The following is an 11,591-nucleotide window of genomic DNA, read 5'->3' as shown; positions in this document are numbered from 1 at the left end:
GCGGACCCACTTGCGGGCAAATGCCCGGAAGCGCGGTCATAAATTTTTTCAAATTTTAGTTTTTTTCTCTCTTAATTGTAGGTTCTCATTTGTCTCTTGGTTCAATATATATATTAGGAGTAAATACATTTTTAACTTCTTAACTAAATACATGGTCCCCATTTTAGTCCCTAACAAAAAAAAATTAGTTTCGAGGTCCCTAAAAAATTTAAAGTGGATCAATTTAGTTAAAATCGTGGTCCCTCACAAATTCAAAAAAGACCTACATTAGTCCATCAAAAAGACCAAAATGGGTCCACTTTGAATTTCATAGGGACCAGGTGACTAATTTTTTTTATAATGGACTAAAGTGGGGACCAAATTTTTTGTTAGAGACCAAAAATGATATTTATTCCTATATTAGTTAGCAACGTAGTGTTGGGAACTCGGTTCCCTCAGATCGGCTCAAGGGCCTTTGTGAGGAAGTCAATCAACAAGATCCTGATCTCGGATCTCGGCAATACCTCGGCCTGAACTTCACCAGGTCGGGTAGCGCAGCGGAAATATCAAAACGAAAAATCTCAAAACAGGAGAGAGAGAAGAAGAACACAACCAGATTTAATGTGGGAAAACCTTCTTCAATGAAGAAGTAAAAACCCATGGGACCTAGTCCAGATCAAAAATCCACTATGAAAATAATGGTTACAAAATAATTAGAATACACCAATGTGGTGGTTAACTCAACCTCTCCGACAATGGTGATAATCAAACTACCCTAGAGATGTTTCACTCAAACTCTCTCTAGAAATCTCTCAAATGAAAAGCATAAAGCTTTGCTCAAACAATTTTCTCTCAAATATCTGTCAAATAAAATTCTCTTATTTGACCTAGTCTCCACCCACAACTAATGAGTATATATAGAGGAGGTGGAAATTAGGGTTTTTAGGAAACCCCTCAAATGGGCTTGGGCTTAGCATTGATGGAGGAAGCCCAACAAATCTCCCCCTCCGACTTCAATGCGTCGGCTTCAGCATCAACCCGGCTCCTTCACAGCAGTCTTCAAATTTTCTTGTTGGAACCGGCTTCGTCATCATGTCAGACCAATTTTGGTCAGTGTGCACCTTAACGAGTTCGAGCTCTCCACCTTCAACCACATCCCGGATCCAGTGATACCTCACATCAATATGCTTAGTGCGGGAGTGATAGGTTGAATTCTTCGCAAGATGGATTTCACTTTGATTGTCACAACCGAGCTCGTACTTGTCTTGATCATGCCGAGTTCCATGAGGAACTTCTTCATCCACAACATCTCTTTGCTTGTCTCAGTAGCGGCAATGTACTCAGCCTCAGTTGTCGATAGTGCAACACATTTTTAAAGTCTTGATTGCCAAGAGACAGCTCCTCCGACAAATCTCATCAAATATCCTGTAGTCGACTTCCTCGAGTCGGCGTCTCCCCCTAAATCAGAATCCCAGTAGCCTTGCAACTCGACTTTGCCTTCTCCAAATCGGAGACATAATTCGGTCGTACCTCAGAGGTACTTGAAGATCCACTTCACTGCTTCCCAGTGCTCTTTGCCGGGGTTTGACAAATACCGGCTTACCATTCCAACAGCATACGCCAAGTCGAGTCTAGTGCAAACCATTGCATACATCAAGCTTCCGACAGCGGATTGGTACGAGACCTTCATCATCTCATCTTTGTGTTCATCAGATCTCGGACATTGCTTCTGGTTCAGCTTTATGTGTCCGGCAAGGGGGTGCTCACTGTTTTGGCTTTGTCCATGTTGAATCTCTTCAGAATCTTCTCAATATATTTCTCTTGACTCAGCCACAGTAGTTTCTTCTGTCTATCTCGGATGATCTTGATTCCGAGAATCTGCTTTGCAGGGCCGAGGTCCTTCATTGCGAAGGACGAGCTCAACGCATTTTCAGGGCGGCTATTCTCAATTTGTCTTTCCCTACAATAAGCATGTCGTCAACATATAACAACAAGATCAAAAAATCTCCGGCCTCATACCTCTTCACAAATACGCAGTGGTCGGCTTCAGTCTTTTCGAACTTATGATCAGTCATGAATGATTCAAACTTCTTGTACCACTGCCAAGGTGATTGCTTCAAGCCATATAGACTCTTCTTCAACCGACATACCAAGTGTTCTTGGTGTGGAGCTTGGAATTCTTTAGGTTGCTCCATATATATATATATATATATATATATATATATATATATATATATATATATATATCTTCTTCTAAGTCACCGTGAAGAAATGTCATCTTCACATCCATTTGTTCTACCTCGAGGTCCATCAAAGCCGCCATGGCTAACACGGTTCGGGTCGAGGTCATTTTCACCACAGGAGAAAAAATATCCTCAAAATCAACTCATTTCTTCTGATTGCAACTTTTCACTACAATCCGGGTTTTGTATCTTGGCTTCTGCCCATTCTCTTCATTCTTGATCTTGTAAACCCATTTATTTTTCAAATCTCGTCTTCCTTTAGGCAACTCGGTCAGCTCATAAGTCTGATTCTCGTACAGAGACTTCATCTCGTCTTGCATTGCCTTTTTCCATTCTTCTTTCTCTGAGCTCATCACAGCCTCATCATAATTCTGAGGCTCACCGTCTTCAACAACAACAATGTATTCATCAGATGGGTATCTTGTAGAGGGTCTTCTTTCTTGAGTTGGATATCTCGGCTGTTCTTCAGCTTGAGAACCCGGTTCATCATTCTTATCCCGGAACTCATCATCAACTCGGACCTCAGTGTCTTGGTCATCTTCGGCTTGTTGCTGATCATCATTTTCTTCATTTTCTTGATTTTCTCCCCCTGCTTCAGCTCGGACAGGAGGGATGGGTTCTTCGTGTCTGACAGTAACTCGGACTTTGGGCTTCGAGATGTTATGAATGTTCTCATGCTCATGAAAGATCACATCTCGGCTTCTCACGATCTTCTTATTGATTGGATCCCAAAGTCGGAACCCGAACTCACATCTCGGCGAACCAAGATAAATGCATTCTTTGGTCTTTGCATCAAGTTTAGCCCTTTCATCTTTAGGGATATGCACGAAAGCTCGGCATCCAAACACCTTCAATTGATTATAGGCCATTTTCCGACCTGTCCAGACTTCTTCTGGAATTTCTCCTTCAAGTGGCCGTGATGGTGAGAGGTTGATCAAGTCAACAGCTGTTTTGACGGCTTCTCCCCAGAATGATTTCGGCAATCTGGCATTGGACAACATACTTTGGACCTTCTCTTTAATAGTTCTGTTCATCCGCTCAACCAGTCCATTCAATTGTGGATTCTTGGGGGGCGTCTTCTCAAGTCGGATCCCGGCCGCTATGCAATATGCATCAAAAGGGCCGCAATACTCACCACCATTATCAGATCGGACCACCTTCAATTTCTTGCCAGTCTCCCTTTCAACCATTGCATGGAATTCTTTAAAGGATTGGAGTACTTGGTCTTTAGACTTCAACAAATATACCCACACTTTGCGGGAATGGTCATCAATAAATGAAACAAAGTACTGAGCTCCTCCAAGAGATTTCTCTGACATGGAGCAAACATCAGTATGGACGAGGTCAAGAATATTCCTTCGTCTTCTTGGTTGATCTGGTCTCACAAAAGAAACCCGGTGCTGCTTTCCAGCTAGACAATGCGTGCAACTCTCCAACGCTTGGCCTTTCAACCCGGTCAGTAATCCCTTTTTGTTCAGAATCTGGAGCCCTTTCTCGCTCATGTGGCCGAGGCGCTTGTGCCATAGCTCCAAGCTAGGTTTATCTCAGACAGAGTTGGCTTCTCCGCCATTGATCTTTCCTTGCATCACGTACAAGGAGCCTTCCTTCTTACCTCGAGCCACGACCAAGTTTCCCTTGGCCAGCTTCCATCTAACACTACCGAAGTAGTTCACTAACCCGACATCATCAAGTTTTCCTACCGAGATTAGGTTCAAACGCATGTCAGGAATATGCCTTACATCTTTCAACACAAGTCGGCATCCGACATCCGTGGTCAGAGTTACATCACCAACACCAACAATCTTGCTGGTCACTTGATTTCCCATCTTCACGACTCCAAAATCACCACCTCGGTAAGAGGAGAAAAAACCTTTGTGTGGAGTAACGTGGAAGGAGGCACCGGAGTCAACAATCCAGGTGCAGTCATCATATGCAACATTCAAATAATTATCCTCACCAAGTAGGAATATCTCGGCATCCGGGTTGGTAGCCACCGCGGTGGTGCTCTTGTCTTCCCTCTTCTTGGGAATAATCTGATCCGGCTTCACAGAGCCGTTCTTCTCATCATTCTGTAGGGTCTAGCAGTCTGGCTTCTTATGGCCTGTCTTTCCACAGTAAAAGCACTTCAACTCATATTTCGACTTTGACCTACCTCTAGACTTTTCTTGTCTGTCACGACCTCTACCCCTGCTTTTGCTTCTACCCCCGGGAGTCGGATTTTCCTTTGTTCTCAGCAACGTTGGCCTCAGACGTGCTCGAAACGCCTCGTTCTCTTCTCCTGACTTCTTCGCTCAGGAGGTTGTCTGTCACGACATCCATCTTCAACTTTCCTTCTGGAGCTGAATTACTCAAAGTCACCACCAGAGTATCCCAGCTTTCTGGCAGCGAGCTCAACAACAGCAAAGCCTGCATCTCATCATCAATTTTCATCTCAGCTTTTGACAGCTGATTCACAATACCTTTATAGGTGTTGAGGTGTTCAATCATACTCATGCCTTCCTTGTATTTAAGCTTCACAAGTCGGCGAACCAGGTATGCTTTATTCCTGAGAGTCTTCTTCTGAATCATGGACTCCAGCTTCGTCCACAACTCATACGCGTTCGTGAACCCGGACACGTGCTCAAAGAGGCTTTTATCAATATATTTCCTGATCGTGGCTACCGCCTTTCGACTCAGGATCTCCCACTCCTTATCAGTTTTACATGTCGGTCTCTCATCAAGGGTAATGGGCTCGTGTAGATCTTTGCAGTTGAGATGATCTTCCATCATCGGTCTCCAATAGGTAAAATCATCTGCGGTCAACGTGAACATGTCTCCATCATTGGTTATGCCACTGGTCTCCATCTCGTCTCCTTCAGAACCCATTGAACTCGGGCTCTGATACCACTGTTGGGAACTCGGTTCCCTCAGATCGGCTCAAGGGCCTTTGTGCGGAAGTCAATCAACAAGATCCTGATCTCGGATCTTGGCAATACCTCAGTCTGAACTTCACCAGGTCGGGTAGCGCAGGGGAAATATCAAAACAAAAAATCTCAAAACAGGAGAGAGAGAGAGAAGAAGAACACAACCAGATTTAACGTGGGAAAACCTTCTTCAATGAAGAAGTAATAACCCACGGGACCTAGTCCAAATCAAAAATCCACTATGAAAATAATGGTAACAAAATAATCAGAATACACCAATGTGGTGGTTAACTCAACCTCTCCAACAATGGTGATAATCAAACTACCCTAGAGATGTTTCACTCAAACTCTCTCTAGAGATCTCTCAAATGCAAAGCATAAAGCTTTGCTCAAACAATTTTCTCTCAAATATCTGTCAAATAAAATTCTCTCATATGACCTAGCCTCCACGCACAACTAATGAGTGTATATAGAGGAGGTGAAAATTAGGGTTAGGGTTTTTAGAAAACCCCTCAAATGGGCATGGGCTTAGCTTTTAAGGAGGAAGCCCAACACGTAGCAACACAAATTGATTAGAAAAAAAACTTATTCTTTCTCCCCTGTCACGTACACATTCCCATGCTCTCTTCATCCTTTGTTTCCTTTTTCGTTTTTATAAAAAGAAAGGATTGATTGCAGGTCTGACATTCTCAAATAAGTTAATATCTAGAGACGAGGTCTTCATTGTGATTTTGCTTGCCTTCTGTACATGTAGTGTTGACTTTTTTATTCACTACTATAAAATAGAATGATGATGTAATTCTCATATTTGTTTTGGAGGATTGATAAGATTTAAGGGGAGAAATAATTGGTTGGAAGCAACTAGATTATGAGCGGGTTCAAGCGTTGATTTAAACTTTATTTATAATTTTTTTTTCCGAATGTGCGGACATAAAATTTGTTTCCTGGGTCCGCCACTATATATATATATATATACACTCCACCTATCCCCCAGATGACTGCATAGCGTTATCAGATTGGTTTCTACCTAGTTTTTTTTTTTACATTCCTAATGTTGAAATTTTTTTTATGTAATTATTCACAAAATACAATACATTAATGTTTATGTTGTACCTTATATATTTGTATAATTGTATAATTTCATATAATTTCAGGTTCACATATCAAAGATAAAGATAATTAAATAAAATACTAACTAGTTTATTGTGTAGTTTACATTGGTTTTAAGTATTTGAAATTTAGGTATGATGATAATCTTCAAAAATAAAAAATAAAAAAAATTCTATATGAGACAATTTTATTTTTATTCCAACTATCATTTTGATTTCATTAGAAACAAATTTGTACAAAACATACTCTTGATAGCATGTTTCATAATTTAAATAATCATGTTGTTATTGTCTTTAATCTTAATTTATGGTTCTCTTTAACAAATGGATCAACTTGACTAGACGTAATTGAGACCCATATGTTTAATTGTCTTATATTTCACATATGTGCCATTAAATTTTAGAAATCTCAATTCCACCCAATGGGTGCAGCTCATTTGGTAATTTGGCGCTGAGTTAGTGGGGTTGGACGTGTGTTCGATTCCTGCTGAATGCATTCTTAGGGAGGGGGCTGAACCTTTAGCCATCACTGCTCCCCCGCACTCCGGATTAGTCCCATAGCCGGCTCAAAGAGTCGAAGCTCGTGAGGATACCGGAGGGAGGCAACTCACCTCAAAGAGGTAATTAGGGTTGGGTAACTCCAAAAAAATAATCTCAATTCCTGAATTTTGAATTTTTTAAGTTGTAACTTTAAGTATGGCCATCCATGGGACGCGAAACGAGGATATATAGTCAAAGAAAGAAATTCAATAATTATCTGATTCGTTGAAATGATTAAGATATATGGAATGAATATACCTTTCCCACATAATAAACATTCATAAGGTTCTGTATATGCCTCTGAATATATTAATTTCCCTCCCCTAGTGATCCATGCATATTGTAGCTTTCAGTAATAATAAATATTAATATAAGAATTGGTCAACATCTTTGAAAGGACTTGTTTACCCTTATGAAGTTTCACTTTAGCATGATGTCACACTCGTGTAGTATTTAGTAGATTTGTTAGAACGAAATGAAACATAGCATAACACATATATGGGTTCTATACTTCTATTCTATGTTTTAATGCATTTTAAGAATAGAACAAAATTGAATATAAAATTAAAAAAAAAAATTATTTCGATTCCACCCAGCAAAGAAATCATAACCATTTTAATTTTTTTTATATCATTTGTACACACCAAAAGTTACCAACCGTGATAGTGAGTCTATTATCTTCAGCAATGGAGCATTAAGCCGGCCGCTATCTTCTTTTCAAATTGGTTTTTTGTTTTTATTTGAAATTTTCTTCCTTGTTTTCTTTCGTTTGTTTCAACTTTTCTTTCTTCATTATTATTCGTTCATAACTTATAAAATTGTCCAAGTACTCTCCTTAATCCTGTTGCACAAGAATGACATGATTATTTGCAATACGACCATATTAAACTAGCTAGGGTCGTCAAATACACTCCCTAAGTAACTTCTTTTAACACACATTACTAAAATAATTAATAGTGCTTTTTCTTGCTTCAATCTTAATATTTGTCATCATTACCTCTTAAAAAAAGTATTATTGTAAGAGTTTGCTGCCATGGAAAGTTGAGACCTACCAAAAATGCAACAAGTGCTCCATGATATATAGTAGAGAATGTACTGTAGGACACAATTGGCATTTTACGAATAAAGGAATAGATACATAATTAAGTAGAGAAGGAATCTCATACAAAGTCCATAAAAGCCATTTCCTCAATCAACAAATTTCACTATCCAAGAGAGCTCTCCAAAGTCAATGCATGTTAATCAACTTGTTTGCCATGATCTTTCTTTCAAGCAAACCTTTGACATCAAAGATGGGTGACAAAGAATAAATTTTTTTATATCATATCTTAATAAATTTTTTTTAAGTATTTATCAATATATTAGAGGACGTTAAGGTTGCTCCTTGCGATAAAAAAAAGTCACATTGATTCAAATACGAAAAACAATCTCTTTACAAAAATTACAAAAAAGACTGCAACAATTGACCTTCATTCCTACCTTCACAAATTAGGGAGGTCTGTGCACGAAAATTTTGAACGGACAATAATTAAAATGGTTATTTTTATTTTATGAATTTTATAAAAAAATTTATAACAATTGAATCTATCAACAAATAAAATAATTGAGATTTCTCAAACGATTATATTAGAGAAATATTACTCTTATGTGACATGAGAGAATTTTTCTCTCATGCACTCACAAATCAAGAATGGGGCCTGTTCTTTATTTTTTTTCTCTCATTTGTGAGTGCATGATAGAAAAATTGTCTGAGGACACTTAAGAGTAATATTTCCCATTATATTAAAGAAAATACAAGAGCATCTATTCCCATTTCCATTAAAGTCAAAATTTGAACTTTTGCTTCATTCCAACGAGTCCCTTTCTTTTGTTTTTGATTTCCAACCTGTAGGTTCACTCTTCGCACGTCAAAAACAAAGTAAGAACAATGAGACTCGGCGATAGGAAGAGTGTTTAAGCACCCTACTGTGCCTCTCTTGCCCATGAAAAGTCATCAGTTAAAGCCACGATTTTCCAAGTCTCAGTTTTTGAGCTAATCTATTTCTGAAAGGTTCACAATTCTCCAAGTCTCAGTTTTTAGTGTTTTGCTTAGCTATGTGCACAGCTCTATTACTCTTCCTTATATGCCTTAAAAGAATATTTACAGGCCAGTTCAGAAGACTTAAGCAGTTCAACAGTTTGCACATTTTCGTTAATAAATATGAATAAAATCTCATTTGTTTTTCTGCCAAACGACACAAAAAGTGGTTGGCTTGGTTAGCTTGGTGCGCAGAACAGTAGTGAAAACTTGGTGTCATATTCACATTTTCACCCACTAAAGGGTTCTTCTTATTATTATCATCATATATACACCAAATCAATAGTTCAACTCTGTCCAATCTAAGGTGCAAGCATGGATGTGGAACTTCCAGCATCATCTGACAATGAATCACAACAACAAAAGTTCACTCTTCCTGTGGATTCTGAACACAAGGCCACTGAATTCAGATTATTTTCCTTAGCTAAACCCCACATGCGTGCTTTCCATCTATCATGGGTCTCTTTCTTTTCATGCTTTGTATCTAGTTTTGCAGCACCACCCCTCATTCCAATAATTCGTGACAACCTCAATCTCACAGCTACTGACATAGGAAATGCTGGGGTTGCATCAGTTTCAGGTGCTGTTTTTGCAAGAATTGCTATGGGAACTGCTTGTGACTTGGTTGGACCAAGACTTGCCTCTGCATCTCTCATATTACTCACAGCACCAGCAGTGTACTTCACTTCCATTATCTCTTCAGCTACCTCCTACCTCCTTGTTCGTTTCTTCACTGGCTTTTCCTTAGCCACCTTTGTCTCCACACAGTTTTGGATGAGTTCTATGTTTTCTGCTCCGGTGGTTGGTTCAGCCAATGGATTTTCAGGTGGATGGGGAAACCTTGGAGGAGGGGCCACACAACTCATCATGCCCCTTGTGTTTTCCCTCATCCGTGACATTGGTGCAGCACAATTCACAGCATGGAGAATAGCATTCTTTGTTCCTGCTTTGTTCCAAATGCTCACAGCTTTTTCCATATTGATGTTTGGTCAAGATATGCCAGATGGGAATTTCCATCGCCTGAAGAAGTCAGGGGAAAAACCAAAAGATGAATTTTCAAGAGTTTTGTATCATGGGATTACAAATTATAGAGGGTGGATTTTAGCATTAACTTATGGTTATTGCTTTGGGGTAGAGCTTACCATAGACAACATCATAGCTGAATATTTCTATGATAGATTTAATCTGAAACTTCACACAGCTGGAATCATTGCTGCATGCTTTGGTTTAGCTAATGTGTTTTCTAGACCTGGAGGGGGTTATATATCTGATGCAATGGCTAAGAGGTTTGGAATGAAAGGTAGGTTATGGGCCTTATGGGTGTGTCAAACCTTGGCTGGTGTGTTCTGCATAATCCTTGGCATGGTTGGATCTTTAAGTGTATCCATTGTTGTTATGATCATATTCTCTGTGTTTGTCCAAGCTGCATGTGGGATGACCTTTGGAATTGTTCCTTTTGTCTCAAGAAGGTAAGTTTTTCAAGTCATTATTTCAATCAAATTATTTAAAAAGCTATCTTTTAATCTTATAAATCTGCTTTCCCTTTCCTCCACTTGTATGTCTAGTTGTATAAACACTGGAGCATTCTCAAGAGTTGTAGCAAATTTTGCAAGTTATAACATTTCCATTATAGTTGTCAATAGTTAAGTGTAAGACTCAGATTAAACCAAAGAGAAAAAAAATCTAAGAATAAAAGAACTGTTAATTTAGTTGTTTAATTTGTTAGAAGCCATCAGATAAGACATATTAGGCAAAGTCACGCGTATGTAATAGGTTGAGACAAGGAATATCATTCTCTTTTTTTATTAGAAGAAAAGAATATCATTCTCTGACATATAATACATGTTTCATGCATCATGTTTAGGCTATTTACCATAAAGATAACTCTTTAACAACTCTGATTTGACCAACGAATGATTCCAAAGCTGATGATAAATTTCAATACAATCTTTAAGTGTAGATGCTCAACACAAGCTTAAAAGCTGGTTAGGTTTATTCAAAAAGGCAGGAGTTATATCAACAAAGTGCAAAGCACTATGTCAGTATTTCTTTATGATGAATTCTAATTGTTTGCAATAAAATATGCATCTTCAGGTCATTAGGGGTCATATCTGGAATGACAGGTGGAGGAGGCAATGTGGGTGCAGTGGTGACACAACTAATTTTCTTCAAAGGATCCAAGTTTTCAAAAGAAAGGGGAATAACTCTAATGGGTGTGATGATCATAATATGCACCCTGCCAATGTGCTTAATATACTTTCCACAATGGGGTGGGATGTTTTTTGGTCCATCATCTGAAAGGGTCACAGAAGAAGACTACTACTTGGCTGAGTGGAACTCAAAGGAGCAGGAGAAAGGTTCCCATCATGCAAGCTTGAAATTTGCTGATAACAGCAGAAGTGAAAGAGGCCAAAAACTCAATACTTCAACCAGGCCCTCTGAGGAAATCACACCACCACATGTTTGAGGAAATCCACTCCTCTTGAACGCATTAACCCTTGTAATTCCTTTGAAGCAGGACACATAGTCTTTTGATTTCAATGTCTGATCTTAAGTTTGGTGTACAATAAAGTTAAGTTTTCCTTGTAAGAAATGTCTAGTGTGTGTGACAAATGTCTATGATTAATAATTAAATGAAGCATTAAATGATTATTGACAACATAATTTTTAAAGAGGTTTCTTAACTATTTGACTGGAGTGATCATCTGTCTCAATATGGCAGGTTAGTCTTATGTTTCCC

The 11,591-nt window shown here is 38.8% G+C and overlaps 1 protein-coding gene across 1 annotated transcript; it reads left to right on the top strand.

The window, feature by feature from the left end:
- Nucleotides 1–9,166: 9,166 nt before the first annotated feature.
- On the top strand, nucleotides 9,167–11,345 carry LOC133299566 (high affinity nitrate transporter 2.5). Its single transcript, XM_061499033.1, has 2 exons — nucleotides 9,167–10,320; nucleotides 10,946–11,345. Exons 1-2 carry the CDS (start codon nucleotides 9,167–9,169, stop codon nucleotides 11,316–11,318), a joined length of 1,527 nt encoding a protein of 508 aa, XP_061355017.1. The 3' UTR covers nucleotides 11,319–11,345.
- The last annotated feature ends 246 nt before the right edge of the window (nucleotides 11,346–11,591 follow it).

Source organism: Gastrolobium bilobum, unplaced genomic scaffold, assembly GCF_033153095.1.
Source record: "Gastrolobium bilobum isolate Gb01-03AN ecotype WA unplaced genomic scaffold, APGP_CSIRO_Gbil_v1 utg72547, whole genome shotgun sequence".
NCBI classification, from domain to species: domain Eukaryota; kingdom Viridiplantae; phylum Streptophyta; class Magnoliopsida; order Fabales; family Fabaceae; genus Gastrolobium; species Gastrolobium bilobum.
The sequence above is the reverse complement of the archived record's forward strand: the minus strand, read 5'-3'. Positions and strand labels throughout refer to the sequence as shown.